The sequence below is a fragment of the Ursus maritimus genome, unplaced genomic scaffold (genome assembly GCF_017311325.1).
Source record: "Ursus maritimus isolate PB19 unplaced genomic scaffold, ASM1731132v1 scaffold_14, whole genome shotgun sequence".
NCBI classification, from domain to species: domain Eukaryota; kingdom Metazoa; phylum Chordata; class Mammalia; order Carnivora; family Ursidae; genus Ursus; species Ursus maritimus.
In genome coordinates, this window is record NW_024423786.1 from 42,063,793 (window position 1) to 42,089,549 (window position 25,757).

The window sequence follows — 25,757 nt, forward strand, 5'->3', positions numbered from 1 at the left end:
CCGGGTGTCACTTGGCTTCTACAATGGTCCCCTCGTGGTCACATTCCCTTCCCTGGCCCACTTCCCCCTCCCCCACAGTCCTTCCTGGCATCCCCTGCATCTGCATTCTGCCCAGGGTTTGCACCTAACGGGGAACCCAAATTAAGACAGGCATCGATAAGGTCTCAAGCCCTCCACCAATCATTCATTCATAGGCATGTCTGTATCTTCATTTAACCCTCTATAACGTTAGTCGTATTAGCCTGGTTTTACTGAAGAGGAAAGAGACCATCAAAAGCATAAATAATCCACCCAAAGTTACCGAGAGGTGGACCCAGGTTGTGACGCAGGACTGTCGGATCTGCCAGGCTCATCACAGCGCTCCCCTCGTGCCCTGCTCTCCGCGCAAAGGCAGCACGTTCTTAGGCCTGTATCTCTCTTTGTCAGTCTGGTGGCCTTTGGCCTCCCTCTTCCCCCATCTCTCTGTGGACAGGCAGCCAAAGAGGGGAGACCCGACCCCAAAGGCTCATGGAATGTGCCTTTGAAGACCTTGTCTAAAGGCTTCATTTTATGGATGAGGAAACAGCCTTGAAGGGACAAGTGACATTTTCAAAGCACATGGACATTCCTTTCTGAAACAGGGCTTTGCACTATCTGTGAAGAGGGCTAGCAGGGTCCCATGTTAGGGAATGGAGTGGAACACGAGGGGGACGCAAGCACAGCCGTAGAGCAGGTGCTGGCCGCCGTGGGGAGAATCCAGGAAGCATCCTTCATCAGACACCTTCCCTGGGGCCAGGCGCTCTGTGACACTCTTCACCTACAAGCTGACCTTGGGCGTCCTGCTATGATCCTGCATTCTCATTTGATGCAGGGGGAGCCAAGATTTATCGAGGCGTAGTTCCCTGCCCTTGTCTCCAGGACAGAGCTGGGATTTGGCCATGGCCCCTGGTTGGACCATCTCATGAAACAGGAAGCTGGGATCAGAAAGGAATGGCCGAAACCCAACCTAGACACCTGGGCTCCCTCCGGGCTGGAGGGTCCTTGAGGTGAAACTGGTTAGTGGGGTTTGGTGCAGCAGAGAATGGGGTGCAGAGAGGGACAGCAAACAGTCAGAGGTGAAGGACCTAGGGGGCGCCAAAGAGAAACGGCCACCTCTCTTGGGCTATCGGCCAGCTCATTTTGAGGAACAGGATCCTGGGTTCTGGTTTAAACCCTTCCATTTGCAAGCTTTAAGAAAAAAAGGCTACTCACTGACCACGAGCCCTCCATGCCCCGCCCTCCCTCAACCCTCAACACACACGCATAATCTCAGCCTTCGATTGCTTCACAAATTCTGGAAACGCCTCATACCACCTCTCCCCCGCTCAACTCCACCCAACCCCACCCAACCCAGTCCCCTTAAGGCAGAGCTCCCCAGGGAGAAGCACAGCTGAGTGAGCGGAGAAAATCCTTCGAGCAAACACAGCCTCGAGGAACAGCCACTGGCGGGTGTCCGTGGCCACTCGCGGACACCCAACCAGATACAAAAAGAAGAACTTTGTCCCTTTCTTGTCATTCTGAAAGACTGTGAACCCTGGAGTCCTCAATCATCACACAGGAAGCTGAGGACTTCCTGCTCGATCAGGACGTTGAACCTTGACTTCATAAAGATTCTAAAAGCTCCAGAAACAAAGACTTCGTGGACCAAATCCCTAGGGACCAGTGTAAGTGGCACTTGTCTTTTCTGTCTTGTCAGTTACAGTGAGGGCAATGTGGCTCGCAGACATGCATGCAACCAGGTGGGACTGTGGTCCTCGTGTTGCGGGACATTCTTTACCTGTCCTGTCTCCTCAAAGGTGAGGAGTTCTTCGAGCGCCAAGCAAATGCTTAAGTAGCCCATTGATACATCTATAAGACAATTAATTATATAGCAATACTGACAAGGGGTGAATTTCTAAGACTGGGTGCTCAGATGTAAAATGGGGTTTTTTGCTAAAAAAGGAAAGCTTTCCTGAATGATTGGTTGTTGGTGACTGATGGAGAAAATCAACCTTTCTAAAGTCAGTGAGGAAACAAGAGGATCTCTGTGAAAAACCATTCGAGAGGAAATCACTTGCCAAACTGCCCTGTGTAAACAAAAACCAAACACGGTGAATGAAGAAATTGTAGCAAAAGGGAAATATTAATTAGAAACACATTGCAGATGCCAGGATGATTTGATACTGGACCAGTTTCTTGAGAAGACTAGAACCAAGGAGCCTCACAATCAGGACTGCTGATTTGTCTTTGGAGGAGGTAGGATTTTACCCTCCCAGAGGCAGGGACATGTCCTCTTGAGATTCATCCATTCTATTCTACTAACGAAGAGGCAGGTCAGAATTTGTTCTGAAGAGAGAGGGGCCTGGGGGCTACTTGGAGGTAACTATTTCAACTATTCCTCCATAAACTCCGGAGTTGCCCAGAGTTTCAGAGTTAGAAACTCTCCGAAGTTTGCACAGGTTTTCACCAGGCTGTGTACCACTCCCTGACCCTTGAGTCCCCACTCCGACTAGCAGGACAGCTCTAGGCTACGCAGACTGTGGGGAGTGCAGGGCCCCTAAATGTTTAACAACTGGCTCTCCGGGGGGTGGGGGGAGCCCTGATTTCTAGTGTTTGTGGATTTCTGTGGTGTGCATATCCTCACCCTGGTTGATTTCAAGCTACCAAGCCCCCGATGCAGAATTGGGGAGAGATGCACACGATTGGTTTTTATGAACCAGGATAAGCCAGCCCCTGCACACCACCAGGCTCGGGTGTGTTACCACTGCAGACTGCCCTTTCTCTGCTCAAAAACTTCACCAACTCCCAGGCTAGAGGATCCAGCTGACTGCTGCGCAATGGCCTTGGGGCAGACTTTGCCGCAGACCCCAAAGGGGCTAGGTGGACACAGGGTCCTTCTGTCTCCCTCCACGGCCCCACGCCAGGCCATCTCTCTCCCAGCTTTGTTGCGCGGTGCCTGGCAGGTTGGGAAAACAGCAAATGCAGTTGGAGGTGGATGGGGGGAGGGGGCTGCTGAAGGTGATTCTCTGTTCAAATGGCATGAGCAACACTGACTCATTTTGCCTTCACCTTTGCCAAAATTCCCCAGAAACTGGACTCCTGGGCGCAGTCTTGCATCAGGTGCTCTTTGTGTTTCCAAGCTGCTCGGAGCTTCTTCCATAAACCTGCCAGCCCGCCCAAAAGTGCTGTCTGCCCAGCCGACCTGTCCGTATCCGGCAACAACAGTAGAAATCAGAAATTGTCCACACAGCTTGGTTAAGTGACTGCCAGCCTGGGTTTCTCCAGAAGGAGGGCTGGTCGGGTAGAGGCAAGTCCAGAGCTGGAGGAGTCAGCCATAGGGATGGATTTGACTGGAAATGACAGTCCCCCAGCCAGAGTGTACGACACTGTCCCCCCCACCCCATGTGCCTTATTTTCCAATGGCCACCGCGGAAATGTGAATTTTGTAGGAAGGAAACATTCATTAAGAAATTTAGAAGGAAGAGGGGCACATGGGTGGCTCAGTCGTTAAGCGTCTGCCTTCGGCTCAGGGCGTGATCCCGGCATTCTGGGATCGAGCCCCACATCAGGCTCTTCCACTGGAAGCCTGCTTCTTCCTCTCCCACTCCCCCTGCCTGTGTTCCCTCTCTCGCTGGCTGTCTCCCTCTGTCAAATAAATAAGTAAAATCTTAAAAAAAAAAAAGAAATTTAGAAGGAAGAGTGCTAGAGACTCGAGATTCAGGGTGGGAATTATGATGTAGGTACTGGCTACTTTTCAGGCTGGTGGCAACCTACTAAAAATTTCAAAGTGCAGTTCTCATGGATGGGACTGTCCCGGTCCACCACTGTCAAGCAGAATTCATTTTCCAGATTAACCACAGAGAGGACCCACTTGTGCCGCATCAGGGCTGTACGGCGTGGGGGGACTTGAGGGAGCAGGGTACATCAGCCAGAATAGGATAGGAGCCGGGGACGGGCCTCAGAGAAGGGTCAGTGTAGGGAAGGAGGAGCCCCAATATTTACTGAGGGCCCAGTGGGTACTAGGGGGTGGCTTTTCTCATACATTACAGTAGCCCTGCAAGGTGTTACTTTCTCACATTACAGATGAGGAACTGAGGCTCAGAGAGGTAGATTAACTCATCCAAAGTCACACCGCTGGTAGGTTACCCGAAAGCCCATGCTCCCTTTGGGGAGGTGTCTGTAGTAAGTGGAAAGGATTGAAAAGGAGTGCTGAAAATTGGGGGCTGGGGAATTCCTGCGAAGGCAAGCTATCTAGTGGTTGTTTTTTGTTTTTCTTTGTTTCAAGGCAACCCTGGGTAAAAATATCTCAGAGCATATCTCAGCAGAACTCCAGCTACCTCCCGGTTGCTGCATGACACCTCATGGTTCGAGGCTGTTCTGAGCTCTTCCCCAGCCCTCTGATCCCCTCATCTTCCCATCAGGTCACCCCACTCCTCCCAGACTGTACTGGCCTCTGAATCCTCCGCACGGCCCTCACGGGGGGCCTACTGAGTGAGCTGTGGACCCACTTGTGCCGCATCAGGGCTGTACGGCGTGAGCCAAGCTGACCCACGCCGGTGCCGTCAGGGTCCTCATCTACGAAGGGGTGGGGCTGGCCTTCTAGAATTTCCCTGTGACAGCACTATGTGCCTTTGGGGTAGGACAATTTTTGCATTACAGGACATCCTTGGTCCTGCCTACTGAATGACCAGACAGTAGCATCCCCTAAAAAAAAAAAAAAAAAAATCACACATTTTCATGTGCCCCCACCATACTACGTCATCCCTGGCCAAGAATCCTTTTGGCTCCTATGGCCACGAAGATCTATGTGTAAGTTTTAGACTCTCAGCTTCCTTCTGGGGACCCCACAATGCATACTCATTGCTCCGTGATTGGAGGCGGGGACGTACGTGAAAAGCAAGTCCAGCTCTCATTCACATAGATTTGTGTCCTTCCCACTTCGAACTCCCGCATCATCACCTCTAAACTGGGGAACAATAGTGGCACCCCCTTTGGGGGCGGGAGGAGTTGTCTAGCACCAAGTCCAATGCCAAGACCGTGGGCAGCACTGGTTCGGAGCACTGTGCTGTGCAACCCGTGGAATTCTCCTTCACGACGCTTCGCGCCAACGTAATTGACTTAACAATGGGCGGGCTCATTTGTTTACTGCCTACGCCCTCTGTTAGACTCCGGGCTCCACGAGGGCACAGAGGACCTGGATCCCCCTTGCTCAAGGTTGCATCCCAGGGCCTGGTACACAGTCAGTACTCGGTAAACAGTTGTCAGGTGGTTGAAGACCTATAATCACCGGTCCTTTTTTGTCGCCCACAGCCCACTGCCTCCCCCGGCAAAGTAAACACAGAACCCATTTTCCTCAACTCGTGCAAGAAGCCAGGATGCAAACCTCAGCCCCCACAAATGACTATGATGTGACGACAGAATATGACTATGAGGGCATAACCCCGTGCCAGAAGGGAGAGGTGAGGGCCTTTGGAGCCCAGCTGCTGCCCCCCTTGTACTCCCTGGTGTTCATCATTGGCGTGGTCGGCAACATCCTGGTCCTCCTGGTCCTCATGCAATACAAGAGGCTCAAGAGCATGACCAGCATTTACCTCCTGAACCTGGCCATCTCGGACCTGCTCTTCCTCTTCACGCTGCCCTTCTGGATCGACTACAAGCTCAAGGATGACTGGGTTTTCAGTGACGGCACCTGTAAGTTGCTCTCGGGGCTTTATTACACGGGCTTGTACAGTGAGATCTTTTTTATCATCCTGCTGACCATCGACAGGTACCTGGCCATCGTCCATGCCGTGTTTGCCCTGCAGGTCCGGACTGTCTTCTTCGGTATCATCTCCAGCGCTGGCGCCTGGGGCCTGGCCATCTTGGCCTCCATCCCAGGCTTCTACTTTTCCAAGATCCAGCGGGAGTTCTCCCATACCACCTGCAGCCTCCACTTCCCTCATGGGAACCTCAAAGGCTGGAAACAGTTCCAGGCTCTGAAACTGAACATGTTGGGGCTGGTTTTGCCTCTGTTGGTCATGATCATCTCCTACACAGAGATTATACGGATCCTGCTCAAACGACCCAACGAGAAGAAGGCCAAAGCCGTCCGTCTGATCTTCGTCATCATGATCGTCTTCTTTCTCTTCTGGACCCCCTACAACCTGGCCGTGTTGGTCTCTGCTTTCCAAGACAGACTTTTCACCGATGAGTGCAGGCAGAGCAAGCAGCTGGACCTGGCCATGCAGGTGACGGAGGTGATCGCCTACACACACTGCTGCGTCAACCCCGTCATCTACGCCTTCGTCGGGGAGCGGTTCCGCAGGTACCTACGCCAGCTGTTCCGCCGGCTACTGTCTGTGCGCCTGGCGAAAGGGCTCCCCTTCCTCTCCACCGACAGGCTCGAGAGGACCAGCTCCATGTCCCCCTCCACGGCGGAGCACGAACTCTCCGCTGGGTTCTGACTCGGGCCGCTGGAGGCCGATCCGGGACCCAGCAAGGGTGACCCACCGGGCACACTGACCCAAGCCGAGGCAGGTTGGGTCTCCCCACCAGGTTCGGACACCTGGCACAGTACGGAATTGCAGCCGTGTGGGGGTCAGTCAGTTTAAAGGTGATCTAGACTAAATCAACTCCGGGGCCACTGGGTCCTCTCCAAGAGGGCTTTCTGCCTCCCTGGTAGAAAGGTGGTGAATGAGCGGAATAGGACATTCGAGAAGACTAGGACGGAGGGTGCCAGGGAAGAGCTTGGGCCCAAACAGGATTTCAGATTCGTGAGCATTAACATTTGTAAACAGAGCCACAGAGCCCCCCACCTCCCGTCCTTGCCCCTGCCCCTCGCCCCCCCTCCCCCCACCACCAGTGAACTTGGTAGTGGTTTCCTGCTGACTCCACTATGAGTGGGGAGCCGATCCGGAGCCCACAGCCTCCTCCCACCCTCACCTCCCCCACCCCACCCCCCACTGCAGGGTTTAGGCTCTTGGAAACCCTGAGGAATGGAAAACTCTGTGATGGAACAACTGGAGCCTTAGTGGGAAATAGGATTGGGGAACTGCCTTTGGCAGTGGAAGGGAGAAAGCCCTTGGCGAGAATTTCTATATTTGCAAAAATCAAACAATTCAGGCGGTAGACTAGACACGGATCGCAGGCATAACACGTTTGATTCTTGAAATAGCCGCGGAGGGGAGGGAGTCATTATTCCCATTTATCAGTTTCTTCTTTCTGAATGAATATTTTCCAGAATCTCCCTTCCTTGTAAGTTGGATGGGGTGGGAGTACATTCTGATGGCTTTATTGCAGAAATTAATATCAGGCAAAAGGAGACAGTGTCGATTTCCCTGCTCTGCTTCCCCACCCAAGCCTTCTGGTTTTACCGATCAGAGTTCTGACTGTTGCCTTGGACCCATCTGCAGAAAAAATGACCGTGTGTGTCTGAGGCCGAGAGGGCGGAGGGTAAGGTGGAGACTCACCTACCTTCATGTAGGAGGTTGAGAGGACCCTTAACTCAAAGAAACATATTTCCCCTAGATGTCCTTAACACTTGATCTCTCACCAGGGACTTCCCGGTCATCACGTCTTTCTTCCCTTTTCCCTAGGATATGTATTTCTTTAAAAATAATTTTCCCAATAACAAACAAAAAAAAAACCAGCTTAAAAACTCAAAGGGAAAAAGAAAACACCCAATGCACCCAATTCTCACTACCCAAAGACAATGACTGAGCACTCTTCTATGTATTCTCTTGTAGTTTGGGGTTTGTTTTCTCCTGTATTTACAATGATGACAAAGACAGACTTCAACTGTACTCTTGTTGCTTTTATTTTTAAGTAGCGATATGTTGGGGTCACTTTCCCAGGTGAATAAACATATTAAAGCACTGTTTCCGAAGGCTGCGCTGAATTCCACAACAGGGCTACACCTTAATTTATTCCACCCATTTCCCCATTATTGCTTGCACAAAGCAATTCAATCCAGTGGTGACCAGTGTCGACTTCTCTGAGTTCTCTGAGCCGTGGGAGGCACACAGACATAGGGACGCCGGGAGACCCCAGGCGGAATGGATGGGGCTGTGCGGGAGCCCATGGCACTGGGCAGCAAAGGGGAGGAAGGAATCCATCAGCCAGAAGTACCCTTAGAGAGTGGGTGTCCCATCTTACAGCACAGCCACAACATTGGGCTGGCTCCTCTCTTTTTGGACCCTAGAATTGTGCTTTTATCCAGCCACCCTCCCCTTCAGTCAGGGACCTACTACGTGTGCGTGCTTTCTTTGTGTAAAGACGCTGGTACCATGAAGGTTTGGACTGTTTTTCCTGGGAAGGAGGCAGTCACACTGCCCTGGCCTTATGTTTCCACACAGAAAATGGAGACAAATCCAGGCTTTGGGTTGTCAAGGGGAGTCAGCTTTCCATTTGTAAACCTCCCAGTTCATCTCTACAGTGTGGCAAGAAGAAGGCATAACGGAATTAAGAAACATTTGCCTAGGGGCACCTGGGTGGCTCAGTTGTTAAGCGTCTGCCTTCAGCTCAGGGAGTGATCTCAGAGTCCTGGGACTGAGCCCCACATCAGGCTCCCTGCTCCTCTGGGAGCCTGCTTCTTCCTCTCCCACTCCCCCTGCTTGTGTTCCCTCTCTCGCTGGTTGTCTCTCTCTGTCAAATAAAGAAATAAAATCTTAAAAAAAAAAAAAAAGAAAGAAACATTTGTCTACCACTTTGGTCAAGTAAGACTGCATCAAGAAACAATGTTTGATCCACAAAAATATCCTAATGAGAAAGGTGGTCGTTATAACGTCCTCTGGGTCCATTTTTGAAATAATGCTTATGTTTTAACTTGTCACAAAGGCAATAATGTTCATGGTAAAAAAATGGAAACAGATAAAAAAGCCAAAAAAGAAACCGGAAGCGTTTGTAGTCACTAGCCACTACCCACATGCAGCCTCTCTTAGCACACCAGTGTCGCAGCGCACGCCCTTCCTGTGTTGCTTTACACACACATCTGCAATCACACTTAACAAGTTAAGTCTGTTTTTTGGGAGCTCTTTCTCCAAGTCTATCAGATAAGAGATCTGACGCCCCCTGCCAGTGCTTCTCCTCAGTTACTCCAGCCCTTCCTCAGTTACACCTCCAGCCCTTCCGGAGCTGGCTTCCTGCCTCCAGCTCCACTCCTGGCTCCTGTGTGTGGGTCATGCCCCGCTTCCTTGTTATTGCTGTTGCTAGCATTTCATCCTTCAGAAAGGTTGCCAGGAGAGCCCAAAGAACTTCCATACCTCTCATCCAGATTCCCCAGCTGTCAGCATTTTCCACATTTGCTCTAATTCATCATTCTTTCTCTCCCTCCCTCTCTGTCTCCAAAGATAGACAGGCAGATAGATAGATAGAGATGTACTATTTTTCTCCAGGACCATTTGAGAGCAGGGTGCAAATATGATGTCTCATCAGCCTTTGGTACTTCAGAATGATTTTACTAACAACGAGGACACTCTCCCACACAATCAAAGCAGAAATTAACTGACACAATATCACCGGGTAATCTGTAACCTTCTTTCCAATTTTGCCCACTTTGCAAATAGTGTCCTTCATAGTCCCGAGACCTAGAATCCTTTACTTAGTTGGGATGCCTTCCTCGTTTCCTTCTATCAGGAACACTTCTTCAGACTTTTCTTGTCCTTCCTGACCTCAGCATCTTGAATGCCACAGTTACCTGGCAGATGGTTCGTTGTTGTGAGTTTCCTGATGTTTCCTGATGATGAGGGTTGGGCTATGCAGCTAGAGCAGGAATCTTACAGAAGTGATGCTGTGTTGTGCTCAGTGCCTCATATTGGGAGGCATTTGGTGCCAACCTGTCCCATCACAAAGGATGTTAAACTTTATCACTTGCTTTAGAAAATCTCCACCAGGTTTCTCCACTGTAAAGTACATTGTACTTATTAGTTAATAAGTGCCCATTATTAGTGGGCATTTCACTGTATAGTAAAAGCATCTTTTCTCTTCCACTTATGTATTTATTCATCTATTTGTATCATCACGACCTCATAGATTCCCTTTCTATTTAATGGGATAGAATCTGATATTATCTTTATTGTTTTGATACACAAGTTGTCCCAGATTTATTAAGTGGGAGCCCTTTAAGCTGGATCCTACATCCTTTTGCTATTCTTTCTACCAGTTTTTGAGCCCTTTCTTACTTTTTGGCACATAGGGTACTAGGTTCTGCATAGCACAAGGAAACATCAACAAAATGAAAAGGCCACCTATGGAGTGGGAGAAAATATTTGTAAACCACATATCCGTAAGGGGTTAATATCCAACATATAGAAGAAACTCATACAACTCAAAAGTAAAAAACCAAATTACCCAATTTAAAAATAAGCAAAGAGGGGCGCCTGGGTGGCACAGCGGTTAAGCGTATGCCTTCGGCTCAGGGCGTGATCCCGGCGTTACAGGATCGAGCCCCACATCAGGCTCCTCTGCTGGAAGCCTGCTTCTTCCTCTCCCACTCCCCCTGCTTGTGTTCCCTCTTTCGCTGGCTGTCTCTCTCTCTGTCAAATAAATAAATAAAATCTTTAAAAAAAATAAGCAAAGAATCTGAATAGACATTTTTCCAAAGAAGACATAAAAGTAGCCAACAGATACATGAAAAGGTGCTGAACATCACTCAGGGAACGTCATCATAGGGAAATACAAGTCAAAACCATAGTTAAATATCACCTCACACCCATTAGAATGTCTATTATCAAAAAGACAAGAGATAGCAAGTGTCGGTGAGTTTGTGGGAAAAAGGGAACCCTATATACTTTTGGTGGGAATGTCAGTTGGTACAGCCCCTCTAAAAAACAGAATGAAGGTTCCTCAAGAAATTAAAAATAGAACTACCATATATGATCGAGGAATTCCACTTCTGCATATATATTCAAAGGAAACAAAATCTTTATCTCAAAGAGATGTCTGTACTCCTCTGTTCCCTGTAGCATTATTATTCACAATAGCCAAGGTATGGAAACAACGGAAGTCTCCATCAACAGATGAGTGAAGAAAATGGAATGACCCAAAGCAGAAGTCCCATTCTAAGGGTTTCCCCCCCCAGTTTTATTGAGCAATAATTGATATATAATCACTGTATATGTTTAAGGCGCACAGCACGATGGTTTGATTTACATATATTGTGAGATGATGACCACAGTAGTTTCGGCCAACATCTAGTTTCTCATACAGATACAATTTAAAAAAAGAAGGAGAAGAAAAGAGGAAAAAATTTTCTCCTTGTGATGAGAACTCTTAGGACCTACTCTCTTAACACCTTTCCTATATATCCTACAGTAGTGTTATCTGTGGTCATTATGTCATACATCACATCCCTAGGACTCATTAGTCCTTTAACTGCAAGTTTGGACCTTTTGACCCCCTTCCTCCAATTCCCTCTCCTCCACCCTCTGCCTCTGGTGAACACAGAGGTCATCTCTTTTTCCATGAATTTGTTGTTGCTGTTGTTTTTTGATTCCACATATAGGTGAGATCATACAGTATTTGTCTTTCTCTGCCTGACTTATTTCACTTAGTGTAATGCCTTCAAGGTCTATCCATGTTGTCACACATGGTAGGATTTCCTTGTTTTTAATGGCTGAAATATATATATCACAATTCCTGATCCATTCATCCACCTATGGACACTTAGGTTGCTTCCATGCTTGGCCATTATAAACAATGCTGCTATGAACATGGGGGTGCAGATATCTTTTTGAGCTAGTGTTTTCATTTACTTTGGATATATTCCGAGAAGTGGAATTGGTGGATCATATGATAGTTCTATTTTAATTTTTTGAGGAAACTCCATACTGTTTTCCATAGTGGCTGTTCCATTTACAATCCCAACACTGCACAAGTGTTCTCTTTTCTCCACATCCACACCAGCATTTGTTATCTCTTGTCTTTTTGATGATGGTCTTTAAAACAGGTGTGAGGGATATCTCATTGTTATTTTAATTTGTGTCTCCCTGATGACTAGTGATGTTGATGTTTTCATACACCTGTCGGCCTTGCATACATACGTCTTTTTTGGAGAAATATCTATTCAAGTACTTTGCCCATTTTTTAATTGGGTTATTTGTTTTTGTTTTTGTTTTGTTTTGTTTGTGATTGAGTTCCACGAGTTCTTTATAGATTTTAGATATTAACCCCTTATCAGACATATGGTTAACAAATATTTTTTTTTCCATTCTGTAACTTGTCTTTTCACTTTGTTGAGGGTTTCTTTTGCTGGGCAGAATCTTTTTAGCTTGATGCGGACATACTTGTTTGTTTGTTTTTTTATTTTGTTGCTTATGCTTAGGTATCATATTAAAAAAAAATCATCACCAAGACCCATGTCAAGAATCTTTATTCCAGTGTTTTTTTGTAGAAGTTCCATGGTTCAGGTCTTATATTTAAGTCTTTAACCTATTTTGAGTTAATTTTTTAAGTGGTGTAAGATAGAGATTGAGTTTCATCCTTTTATGTGTAAGATCCAGTAAGTTCTGGTATGTTGTTTTCATTTTTGTCTCAGGGAATTTTGAATCTCCCTCTTTAATTTTTTCCTTGATCCATTGGATGTTCAGGACAGTGCTGGTTAATTTCCATATGTTTGTGAATTTTGGAGTTTTCTTCTCGTTGCTGATTTCTAGTTTCATGCCATTGTGGTCAGAGAAAATACTTGGTACAATTTCAATCTTCTCTCATTTGCTGAGACTGTTTGTGTCCTAACATATGGTCTGTCCTGGAAAATGTTTCATGTACATTTGTACTCTGTTGTTGCTGGATGGAATGTTCTGTATATGTCTCTTAGGTCCATTTGGTCTACAGTGTTGTTCAAGTCCGCTGTTTCTTTATTGATTCTCTGTCTGTCTGATCTACCCATTGTTCAGAGTAGGGCAACAAAATCCCCGACTATTATTGTATTCCTGTTTATTTCTCCTTTTAGCTCTGTTAATGTTTGCTTTACATAATTAGGTGCTCTGATGTTGGGCTTATAAATATGTACAATTGTTTTATCTTATTGATGTATTGACCGCTTTGTCATTTTATAATGACCTTCTTGTCTCTTTTTGCCATTTTTAGTTTAAGGTTTATTTTGTGTAATAAAAGGATAGCTACTCCTGCATTTTGTTTTGATTACCATTTGTTTGAAATGTCTTTTTCTTTCCCTTTACTCTCAGTCTGTGAATGTCTTTAAGGCTAAGATATCTAGCTAATAGGGTAGTAATGAGGATTAAATGAGTCAATGCATTTGAAGTGTTTAGAAGAGTATCTGGCACATAGTACCATATAAAGGATTGCTATTATAGTGAAAATACATTTCTTTATTTAAGTGCCACATTTAGCAAGTTATTAAAAAGGGGATTCTAATAACTAAAGCTTGAGAAACACCAACAAGATGGAATAGATTTAGATTTTTTTTCCATATGTAGAAGACTCAGTATTGGAGGGGGAGCAAATAGAAACTCTGATGTTAGCTGATTTTACATTCTCCTCCCTGTCACACTTACTCTTCCTCTTAATGGGGCACCCCAAACTCAGTGCGAAAACTAACACCTTCTACCACGAAGTTTTCTGGATAAAATTTTGAAAAAGGAAAACTGATTTTTAAGTCCTTAGCTGTCACTCTATTCAGACATAGTTCAGTGCAATCAGATCTCTGTCATTGAAGAATCTGGACGGAGCAGGGTTTTCCTGCTCTGAAGTTGTCCCATCTTTATTCCACTCCTTCATTTCCCATTCCCACTTTCTGTGGTAGGAGCTGAGAAATGGTGTAAGGACTAATACCTGGATGGTAGTAAAGGAACAAGGGTCATGACTGTCTAAGGAAAGCCAGTAGGGCTTCCATTCTGTCCCCACTCCTGAGCACTGTGCCTCTTGGAAGAAGGAAGGGGTTATTTAGGTTTCGCCCATTCCCTTGCCATGCCCCATGGGAGAGACCGCCTGCCCATGTGCACTTCCTCAACTAGAGTTTCCCTCCAATGTTAGCTTTGTGCAGCTGCTACCCTGCCCCCTCCCTCTGGAGCATCTCCATCCTCCAGCCGCCATGGGTGGGTGGGCTTGCTTGCCTTGTGCCAAGGCTTTGGGATCATTTAAAGCACAGGGACCCTGGAAGCCTGGAGCTGTGAGATGTTCTAAAGCCATCAGCAGAAGTTTTGGACACAGTTAAAATTACAGAAACCCTGTACGTCTCTTTTGCTACCTGTCTTCGTAGGAAAGCAAGAGAAACAGTCCCTGGAACAGGGCACTGAAGGGGGAAAAGAAGGGCTACCAGGAAATTTCATTTATCTGTTTATGTGTTTATTCATTCACCCAAATGCCACGACTCATGCATGCATTCATTCATTCCTTCATTCAGTACAAGCTCCTTGAGCCGGACACCTGGGGTACATAGACCACTGGGAGAAGCACCTGCCACCCCCACAGACACTGGAGCCTTCCGTGTGCTGGGATGGGGCAGGAGCTGCATGAGACGGTCAGTTCAACAGGGTGGCAACAGGCCCAATGAATTGATTTTGGCCAGAGACTTGGAAAGCCAGCACCAAATGACTTTGAGGCTTTTGTTCAACCTCCAGAGCATTTTGTCTTGGTCCTTAATATAACAAGTCTAAAATTCACTTGGTGGTACAAAGTATGAGACATTCTAAGCAAATTTCAGAAAAGAGAAGTATTTTACTGAGGGAGAAATGTGCCTGCTTGTAGAATGACACACAATACAAAGCATGCAATACAAAGATGTTTCGCAAAAAACAAAACAAACCCACCAAAACTCAATATTAAGACAAAGATGCCAAAGGTCGAAACCCCTATTACATAAGGCAATCTTACAAAATCGATAGGAAGACCATTGGGATTTTCCTATCACACAATTATTCTGTATACCCAACTGTTTTCTGAAACAGAGATATAAATACATAGGTCATAGAAGAAATGCTATAGCCATTAATATAAAAATACTAATCACAGCAGAGAAATGTTGATGAAAATGAGATACTTCTTTTGCCTGATAAGTTGGTGGAGAGAGTTTATTTCATTCCGTTAATGAAAATACCCAATGCAGGTAAGGATGTGGCAAATGACGTTTAACAATCATCTACGAAAGGCATCTGCCCCAGAATGTCCCCTCCTTTTCTTTGCACTTCTTACAAGTTCTCCTCAGAAGGAAGGTTTGGGGCATTTTCTTTGAAACGATGTCACACTGCAGTGATTTCCTCCGGTTACTTTGATGCCTGAGACACCTTCAGGAAGCTGCTAACGCACTGTGGCGTTTCACACTTGACCTCACCCTGGTGCCTTGTCAAGACAGCTCTTTCACCCTGCAGCTTTTGCTTTACTTGGTTCCCAAAAGGGAGAAGAAAAAGGAGAAGTCACTCCCATAGTTTAAATTTTGAACATGTGTCTTTATAAAATTGCAGAAGTTCAAGCAGCTTCGTACTTATCCTGTTTTGTCAAAACTCAATTTTCTTTATCTTCACCAGGAAGCAAGGCTCAGAGTTGTCCTGAATGGGCATCACTACATGTGACCACAGAAAAGCTGTAAGGATGTTGTCCACAGCTGCGCTCATCACGAGGGAGAACTAGAAACTCCCTGGAGGGTCAGTATTCATTTATAGCAGTGAATAAAATAGACTGCTTCTTCCTGCTTTGGGGGGGGCACCTTTTGTATACTGACGGTAAACAAGGGGACAAACAAGAGGCAGACAAAAACAAAAAAAAACCCAAAAAACCAAAAAAACAACCCACCCCATAATGTGCTACAGTCAGCTTATAACAGTTCACAAGAACCAATCGCGACCTCTTCCCAATTCCGTGATGAGTTATATAACATCGGTACCTTGAAATCAGACGTGGTTGGAGTACTTACACCAGGAAAATTGGCAAATGCTACAGATCAGGGCTTATTCTGAAAGCCAGTTGTTAAACATTTCCCAGGCCCCCAATGTGGGTAACATGTTTGTGAAATGGAATATTAAGCTGATACCGATATTCACATTATGGGGGAAAAAATGTCTCATCATAAAATGGTATGTGCATGCAGAAGAAATGAGCTTAGACCCTCACCTCACACCATACACAAAGATTAATTCAAAATGAATCATCGACTTAGATGTAAGAGATAAAACAATCAACTTGCAGAAGAAAACACAGAAGAAATCTTCAGACTTTGGGCTAGGCCAGGGACATAATCCCATTTACAATTGCATCAAAAGAGAATGAAATACTTAGGAATAAATTTAACCAAGAAGGTGAAAGATCTGTACATTGAAAATTACAAGAGATTGAAGACACAAATAAATGGAAAGACGCCTTGTGTTCATGGATCAGAAGAATTGATATTATTGAAATATTCATTCTGCCCAAAGTCATCAACAGATTGATCAAATCAATCTCTATCAAAATCCCAATGGCATTATTTACAGAAAGAGAAAAAAAGTGGTTTTTTTTTTTATTTGTATGGAACCATAAAAAACCCTAAATAGTCAAAGCTATCCTGAGAAAGCAGAAGAAAGCTGGGGGCACCCCAATTATTGATTTCAAACTTTATTACAGAGCTATAGTAATCAAAACAGTATGGTATTGGCACTAAAACAGACACACAGACCAACAGAACAGAATCGAGAGCTCAGAAATAAACCCACATATACATGATCAACTACTGTCTGACAAGGGAGTTAAGAATAGTCAATACTTTCAATAAGTAGTGCTGGGAAACCTGGATATTCACGTGCAAAAGAATGAAACTGGACCGCTACCTTATACCACTCACAAAAATCAACTTGAAATGGATTAAAAACTTAAACATCAGACCTGACACTGTAAAACCACTAAAAGAAAACATCGGGAAAATGTTCTTTGACCTTGACCTTGGAAAAATGTATTGGATGACATGAAAAGCACAAGCAACCAAGCAAATATTAACAAGGGGAACTACGTAAAACTAAGCAGCTTCTGCACAGCAAAAGAAGGAGTCTGCGAATGAAAAGGCAACGTACTGAATGGGAGAAAATATTTGCAAATCATCTAACTGATAAGAGGTTAATATCCAAAATATACAAGGAGCCCATACAACTCAATAGCAACATGAATATTCATATGTTGGAGGGATGTGCTCAGGTTATTGACAGGAGCTTTTAGTTAAAAGTGTGGAGTCCTTTGCTTCTTATTCTATCCTGCTGCCTCCCTTTCTGAGAAGAATACACCTCACCTGTGTGGTATAGGGACAGCTCTGCCAAAGGTTCTGAGCTGGGGATCCAAGTGTCTCCTTCCTCCCTTCACTGGTTTGGATTTACCCACATCAACTTTCATGCCTCTGCCTCCCCTCCTCCCTGAGTTGATCTCTCTGCAAAGGGTCTCAGAGCTACAGAGGCTCCTCCTCTCCTTCAGTCTACAGGACCTGAAAAGAAACCAGACTCCTTTCCAAAGACTATTACGTATCAGAACACAAGGAAACAGCAGATAACATTAACATTGTGGGTGATGAGCTGGTAAATAAAACGTGGTGTATCTACACAAAGCTATATCATTCAGCAACCAAAAATGAAGTTCTGATACGGGAAACCTTGAAATGAGCTAGGTGAAAGAAGCCAGCCACAAAAGACCACTTATCATATGACTCCATTTATGCTAAATGTCCGGAATAGGCCAGTCTGTAGGGACAGAAGGTAGATGAGTGGTTGCCCAAGGCTAGGGCAGGGGTGGAGGGTTGTTGGTGAGAACGGAGGAGTGACAGCTAACAGGTACAGGGCTTCTCTTGGGGATGATGAGCGTGTTCTAAAATTGTGGAAATGGCGGCACAAGTCAGAATATACTAAAAACCCCTGAGCTTTGTGATTTATATGGGTGAATTATATGGCATGTGATTCATATACCAATAAAGCTGTTATACTGAAGGAAAGAAGGAAGGAAGAAAGGGAGGGAGTGGGGGAGAGGAAGGAAGAAGGAAGGAAGGAATAGGACACCAGCTGGCAGGAGTGAGATATGAGAAGAACATGGCAGGAAGTGGGGTGGAGTGAAGGATGTGTTACATCAGCAGATGAGGAGACCTGGAAGTGAGAGGAAACTTGGCTCGTTTCAGGAACTACAAGTAGCCCACAAAAACAGCAGCACACCATGGAATGGGATGATCCAGAAGAGAGAGAGGAGACCAGGGTCCCGCAGGGGCCTGACCTCCAGAAGCCTTGTAGACCCACTGAAGGTTAGGACCTTACCCAATCAGCAAATGATGAGTCTTAAGCTTGGGAATGCCATGACCAGATTTGCATTTTAGAAAGATCATTTTGGCCATAGAAAGGATTAAAAGAGGGTAAGACAGGACATGGGGACTCTTTATCAAGAGGAGGTTGTGGTTCCCAAGGGATGAAATGATGGTCTGACATAGGGAAGTGGCACTGAGGACAGAGCAGGTAGATAGGAATTTAGGAGGAAGGATTGGCAACACTGTGCTGATGAGGTGGGCGTGAAGGGCAGGGACCCCCAGGTGTCTGTTTCTAGTGGAGGGTGTTGCCATTTGCTGGTTCGCAGCTGGGTGGGAAGGGGGGGCGTGTACTAATGAATTGGGTTCTGGGTGGATATGTTTCTAGTTGCTGCAAGATGCTCAGGGGGTACCTGGAGACAAGCACTTCCAGAAGATCTAAATGTCAGCGTTTGGTAACCAAAAGATTTCAAACGAAATCTAGATTGCTGGCTTCTCTGGAAAACCAGAAGTTCTAGCCACCGCAGGCTTGCATTCACTCTTTACCAGGGCTCAACAAACTACAGTTTGCACACCAGATCTGACCCTGGGCTTGTGCTTCTATGACTCGTAGAGCTAAGATAGACAGATAGATAGATAGATAGATAGATAGATAGATAGATAGATAGATAGATATATGGTTGTTAAAACAAAGAAGAATAGTGACAGAGATGACATGTGGCCCATACAGCCTACAGTACTTGCTTTCTGGCCCTTTAGAAAAACGTGTGCCCATGCTGCTCTTGGCAGTCATCTGCTCATGCTGCGTTGCTGCCATCACCTTTCTGAGGCTCTCATGCTCCCCGATTGCCCCAGTCCCCACTGCTCCCTATCACTTCCACCCAGCCTGACTCACTCACATGCGGTTTCTCCCTGGCCCCCGGCTGGACCCTGACTAAGGTACTGTGACGAGTGAGAAATGGGCCAGAAGCCAAGGCAAACAACCTTCCAGAAATAGGCAGGGAGAAGCCCGAAAGAACAGTCAGGGCGGTAGGAGGAACGCTAGGAGGGTTTCCTAGGTAAGAAGGTTCACTAGGTAAGGAGTTAGAACATTTCAGGAAACGAGTGGTGGACAGGGTGTTGGGTCAGCCGAGCAGCTGGGCTGGGTGGGGGAGGCTTGCTGAGGGAATGTGGGGCCCTGAGCTTCTATGGGATGGGGAACAACTGGGAGCACAGATATCAGATTGGAGTGGATTGGGGAATAGGTGGCTTGAAGTGTAGCTGTGAAGAGGGGAAGAGGTGGGGCAGCAGCTGGAGGGATCAAGGGAAAGACTTCATCAACCGGAAGAGGCTGGAGCTCAGAGACGGAGAGGCAGAAGGTGGGGGCAAAGCTGCTGGAGCAGAGTCTGCTGAGGGGACAGGGACAGGCAGGACTCGCCCTCACCATGTGCCCTGTGAGAACAAGGCTGGGAGGAGTGAAGGTGCAGGTGAAGTGGGAGGATTTGTAGCAAGTTAAGAGTGTTTTATCCTGATGGCTTCCTTTCTTGTTGAAATAAATGATGGGGCCACCTGCTGATGAGGGCAGGGGGAAAGCTGGAGAATTGTAGATGAAAAAGGTTTGAGACACATGTGACCCAGAATGGGGAAACTCAGAAGAGTTGCTGGGTGCCTCTGAGAAGTCCACCAAGCCTGGAGGCTGTGGCTCGTGGGCACTCCGACTCTTCTAGGCTTCACTGTGTTCCCCTGTGCCCAGGGAGCAGCCTGGGCCTGGTGGACAGGAGCCCGAGAGTCACCGAGGCATGACCGTCTTCCCCTCCCTCCTTCCAGGTACACTGTACGTGTGAACTGGCAGGAAGTCAGAGTTCTTGGCAAACACAAACATTCGAATCCGCATACTCCAACCAGAACTTTCGGTGAAAGGAGATACAAGTTCTTTCTTTGAAATGTGCAATGTGTACAATTTAAAAAGCAGAAGAAAAGAAAAGCAGAAGGAGTCCTTTCTTAAAATCTTGCCTTAAAACCAATGCAATTAAACAGGAGTTCCAATTTATCATTTGCCAAGTAGCTCATCATTTTTCTTCAGTTCGCTCTATATCTTCTTAATTGGTCTTCCTAGGTACAAGTGGCTGTTTGCATTTATTTATTTGTAATTCAAGTATAATTGACATACAGAAGTATATTAGTTCCCAATGTACAAACAGTGATTCAACATTACATACATTATGAAATGCTCACCATGGTAAGTATACCTACCATTTGTCACCATGCAAATTATTACAGTAGTGTTTGCTATAATCCCTACTTGGTGCTTTACATCCCCTGGGACTTAATTTATTTTAAAACTGGAAGATTACAGTTCTTCATTCCCTTCCCCTATTTTGCCCATTGCCCCAAAACCCTCCCCTCTGGCAACCACGAGATTGTTCTCTGTATCTGTCAGTCTGTTTCTGTTTTGTTTTGCTTATTCATTTATTTTTAGATTCCATGCATAAGTGAAATCATACAGTATTTGTTTTTGTCTGACTTGTTTCCCTGAGCATAACGCCCTCTAGGCCCGCCCAGATTGACCCAAAGGGCAAGATTTCATTCTTGTATATAGCTGAGTCATAGTCCATGGTGTCTACACCACATCTCCCTTACCCACTCATCCCCGAGTGGGCTGCTTCCATAATTTGGCTACTGCAGATAATGCTGCATGAACGTGGGGGTGCAGATAGCTCTTCGGATTGGTGCTTTCGTTTTCTTGGCATAGACGCCCAGAAGCGGAACTGATGGTATTTCTCTCTGTCTTTTTCGAGGAGCCGCCATTATGTCTTTGCTTTAACAAGAGTGGCCACACTTAGTGACAATCCCACAGATCTCGTAGCACCTGCTTTCCCATTTCACCTCACGATGGCAGAGAAGGTGGGGGTGGGGCAGAGGCATAGGTGAAAGGAGTGTGTAAATGCCCTAAGGGATATGCCACAGCCAGCTATGTCAGGCTTCGGGGAAACACGAGTTATCCCAAGCTACCCTGTGAAGGGAAAGCTAAAATCAGAATTCTGAACCCCACCCCACCCCCGCCTCCTGTGACATAGGAAAAGACGGTAGGGTGCCCTTGGCACTGGGAACCTGAGGTCAAATTCCTGCTCCACTTTCTTAGCTGTGGGACCTTGGTCTGAGCCTCAGTTACCTCATCTGGAAGATGGGTCCTGACTGCGGTACTGACTACAGAGGGTGCAGGAAGCTTCCAAGGCCCTGGAGTGCACGGTGTGTGGCCAACCGTCAGTAGGGCCCATGTTTCGAATTATGATATGGAGACAGGAAAAGGGGACTTCAGGAGCTCTGGCCCTCTGTCCAGCTTTAACACCAGCTTCGTGTCCTGAGGGGGTCATTTTCCCACCCTGGGCCCCCATGTCTTCATTTACAAGAGGAAGCCACTGGACCCAGCACTGGCATCTCTGGGTCTCTGAGCCCCAGGGTTGGGAAGCTGCAGACGAGGGAACAGAGATCCGGGGTGTCCTGAGCCCTCGCAGGTAAGTCAGCTGGTGCAGTCTGTCACCGAGCCTTAAGCGGCTCTTACTGACCTCAGCATTCAGGCTGCGTTATGTTCTCTCACTCATCTGACCCACTCACAGTATGTGTTGTCAGTCACAGCACTAAAACAACAACAACAAAAGTGCCCTAAAACTTCGTGGTTTAAAATAAACCCAACTATGATCTGTCAGGATCCTGCAGGTGGCCGAGGGCTTCTTCTGCTTCCCGAGGTGCTGGTCAGGGTGCGGGCATGGCTGGAAGGTCCAAACTGGCCTCCCTCACATGGCCGCCAAGTTGATGCTGGCTGTCCCCCAGGATGTCAGCCCTCCGCGTGGCCTCTCCGTGCGGCCAGCCTGACCTCCTCACGGCAGGGCACTGGCTTCCCGAGGCGACAACTAAGAGCGAATGTTCTGGGAAGATGAAAGCAGAAGTTGCCAGGCTTGCAACCCGGGGACCAGAAGTCCCACCACATTTGGCCAAAGCAGTCACAGGGCCAGCGGACGTGTGAGGCCGGGGAAATACGCCCCATGCCCTTGATGCGTGCGGGGAAGGACAGAACTGATACTGACCTCCTTTGAGAATTAGCTACCACCTGGGACAAATGCATATATATATATATATTTTTTTAATTTCCCCAATTAATAGTCAAGAAGACTCAGACACAGTATCTCCTGTCTGAGGCTCCCCCTCGAGTCGTGCAAGAACCCTGAGGATCTGCAAAGCTTTAGTCCTTCTTCCGAATGCAGACTGGGTGAGAGCCGAAAGGGACACACTGGCCACACTGCATCTCTGTTCTAGAAATACCCCATAGGTCACTGTGGATGCCCAACGGGCTTAGCCGCAGGGACACCTGCCTGCTCATGAAGGAACAGCCCAGCTGCTCCGGCTCCGTCTAGACCGCTGTACAGGTGGCCTCCAAGATTGTGGCTCCTTCAACTCACCCATGCTCAGCCCTCGTTCCCAACGCATGACACTGTCACCATGCCACAGTCACTTGTCCCCAGGGCTGCTAGTCTCAGAGGCACGCTATTCCAGAATCATACACACCCCCCCACACACACACACACCAGAGCCTTAGACTCTTGCATTAACCTCTGATCTCCTTCCCCCTGGTGAATTTGCCTTTGACCTTGAAGCCCTTGTCCTTTCCTGGCAGGACCTTTCCAGGACCGCTTCTCCTTGTAAGTACTCCCTACAGCTCCAGGCAGCAAGGAGTCCCAGAAGGGGCTGCTTTTATCAAAGCCCCACAAGGCACGTGTATGTTGTACCCTCTTCAAAAGCAATGCTCCTTGCTGCCATGAGTCTGCGTGACTGAACAGGGACCCTCCGAAGAAACGGCTCCCAGGTCATCATTCTGGAAGCCTCTGGTCAAAACCTAATGTACAATGTAACCTCCGTGAAGACGCCCGGTAGTCAGCAGTATCACGATCTGCAGAATACATTTACGTTGATCTTCCGCGGAGGAGGATTTTTAAGAAAACGCAGCAAAAAAACCCAGTATTGGTTCCGTTGTCCCCTCCTAAATTTAGCTTAGTCTCAGCCCTGAGTTGAAGTTCTAGCCATCAACAACCCAACTCCGAGCCCTGCCTCTGTTTCCTCGTAACTTTTCACAGTCAACGCCCAAATTTCAAGAATCGTTCAAAGCACTCATGTTCAAAGAACATGCCGTCCAGATCCACCCGTGGTTCGTGTTTTGCCTGCTTTTGTGTGTTCGTTCTTCTCCTCTTCCGTCTTGAATGGGTCTATGATTTTCCTGAACCGTCAGAGAGGAAGTTGCACATGTCGTGTCCCCAAAGACTGTCTACACACTCCAGGGTGTCGTATCGAAGAACAAGGATGTTGTCTGATGTAGGCACAGACTGACGATTGAAATCAGGAGATGGAACGTTCATCCAATGTGGTTTTCCAACCCACGGTCCGTATTTGCATTTTGCCAGTTGCCCTAAAACACTCTTTGTGACAGGTGTCTCCCCACTACCCAGCTCCGATCTGGGGCCGTGTTTCGCAGCAAGCCATCACGTCTCTGCAGCTAATGTCTGTCCGGAAGAGCCCTGAGCCTCTCTTGGCTCACACCTTATCTTCAGGCAGGTGGGTTTCAGGGCTCAGAGCCCCTCACCTTTCTGCCACACCTGCGGCTGGCCCCAATTAGAGCCTCTGTGCCTTCTTAGGCCCCTAATCTTTGGTGGGGCATGGCAGGAAGTCCCACCCAGCAGCCTCCCCTTGGGGTAAGAGAAGAGCCACAGACCCAAGTGTTCTGCATTTTGCTGTGACTTCTTTCCAGCCAGGAACATGTGATTGGGGTAACCCCATGCTTGTTCCCTTTTTTACCTTAACCGCATTTTGTTGTAAAAACAATGAGCTGGCCATGATGAAGGAAACTTCCTGAAAAGGAAAGAGAACACAATCCTTCTCTATGGACTGGTCTTGCATTTTCTATAGTTGGTCACTGTACTTTTTTTGTTGTTGGTGGTTGCTTTTTCACATTTTCTGTAATGCAGATTGCCCCCTGTTCCTCCTCTCCACCCCCAACACTTAGACTCAGGGGCAGTCATGACCCAGGTGGCTTGTGACGGCCCCGCCTGCCCTCCACCCCTAGCCCGTGGCTCCTGTTCTCCCCACGCTGGGCCACTTGGGAGCCTCCGAACACACCAGGTCTTTCTGGGCTGTGTCCTTCCACTCCCACTGTGGCTGCTGAGCCAGGTAACGTCCCTCGGGGTGGCCTGAGCTTCGCGTCCTCGCTGCAGCGGCTGTGGCTCCCGGCTGCGGTTATTCTGTGTGGTTATTGGGCCATACACCTGCCTCGCACCCCAAGCTGTGAGCTCCATGTCTCGCTCAGGGCACAGCCCACATAGGCGCTGGGAGTGACTGGTACAGAGGTGACGTCTGGTCCCGGTACCACCCTGATTCCACTTCCCAGCTCTGCTTACAAACACGCCTCTCTTTTGAGAATCTCCTTCTGCCTGTGCCTCCCTCCTCTGCTCTCCATCATTCCCACCCGCTCTTCACCCTTTACCAGCTTTTTCTGCATTCCCAGTGGGGTTTAAATCTGACAAAGTCTCTCCCTCTGCTTGAGCAGATATTGTCGGGCTCCTGGACCTTCTCCTAGGCCCACCTGTGCCCTTCCTTGTAAGATCCAGTTTGAGCAAGGACTGGGAAGTCATTTGAGTAAAGACCTCCACCCTCCACACGTGGTTGAGCCCCTCTGCTCATCATTCCCCAAGGGGCATCTGGTCACCTTGACCTGCCTCAGCAAGAGCCGCCTCCCCCCCCCCCGCCCCCACCGATGTTTCCTCTGTGCAACTTTCCACCCACCCGCCCCTGCCTGGCTCCCCCGCTCTACACTCCCACGTGCCCATGCTGTACTTGGACTTGAGCCTTATCTTTCTCCTTCACTGCAAAATTCCATCACATCTGTCTGGATAGCCTCCCCTGGAGTAAAGTCTGCCTCACTGTGCTTGAACAAGTCATCGAATGTTCTTTATCCTCTCCAACAAATCCCACCTCTCCCGGTGAACAACTGTGTCATCTTGGGCAAGGGACTTTACCTTTCACGTTGAGCTTCTTGACCTCAAATCCTTTGCCTCCCCCCACCCTCAGCCACCCACACTCTTAGACCTTGTCACCTCCAGAATCTGCCTTACCAAGAAATCTTTAACTTAACCTCTTCTTCTCTAACCACAATTTCCTATGGTTCCTGTTCTCTCATACCCGTACCCTTATCCTCCCACCTATTTTCCACCCCCTCTGGACTTCTGGCCACTGAGACCCGCCATTTTCCCTATTATCATCCCCTGGCTGTCTCGACTTGATTCTTGATCCAACCGGGACACATGGTCACTACCTCAGTCCATCTCTTGCCAATGTCCTTCTGACACCGTCCTTCTGACACATCTCCCTGGAAGAATCCCAAACTGGACTCTACTTAGCAATTTCACTTCTGTTTGTACCCCCAGCGTCCTAGAGAAATTCACCCAGGTGTGATGATATCACGGATCCACGGTATCTAATTTCAGGGGGGCCCTCAGCACCCAGGAGATGCTGGATCTATAATTAGAAACCGTGTGGTCAAGTCCCAGCTCTGCCATTTCAGGCC

The 25,757-nt window shown here is 47.4% G+C and overlaps 1 protein-coding gene across 6 annotated transcripts; it reads left to right on the plus strand.

The window, feature by feature from the left end:
- The first annotated feature begins 1,286 nt into the window (after positions 1-1,286).
- Positions 1,287-20,201, plus strand: LOC103674891 (C-C chemokine receptor type 1). 6 transcript variants are annotated; one of them, XM_040628928.1, is made up of 6 exons: positions 1,287-1,682; positions 2,162-2,253; positions 5,308-6,301; positions 15,456-15,572; positions 18,053-18,172; positions 19,976-20,201. In XM_040628928.1, exons 3-4 carry the CDS (start codon positions 5,373-5,375, stop codon positions 15,478-15,480), a joined length of 954 nt encoding a protein of 317 aa, XP_040484862.1. In that variant the 5' UTR covers positions 1,287-1,682; positions 2,162-2,253; positions 5,308-5,372; the 3' UTR covers positions 15,481-15,572; positions 18,053-18,172; positions 19,976-20,201. The 6 variants fall into 6 exon arrangements, 4 of the variants coding, with proteins under 4 accessions (XP_040484862.1, XP_040484861.1, XP_008702115.1 ...); XM_040628927.1 differs by lacking the exon at positions 18,053-18,172; XM_008703893.2 differs by lacking the exons at positions 15,456-15,572; positions 18,053-18,172; positions 19,976-20,201 and having other exon boundaries at positions 5,308-7,855.
- The last annotated feature ends 5,556 nt before the right edge of the window (positions 20,202-25,757 follow it).

Coding starts and splice junctions, on each gene's coding strand:
- LOC103674891 (XM_008703893.2), top strand. CDS start 5,373: ATGCAAACCTCAGCCCCCACAAATGACTATGATGTGACGACAGAATAT.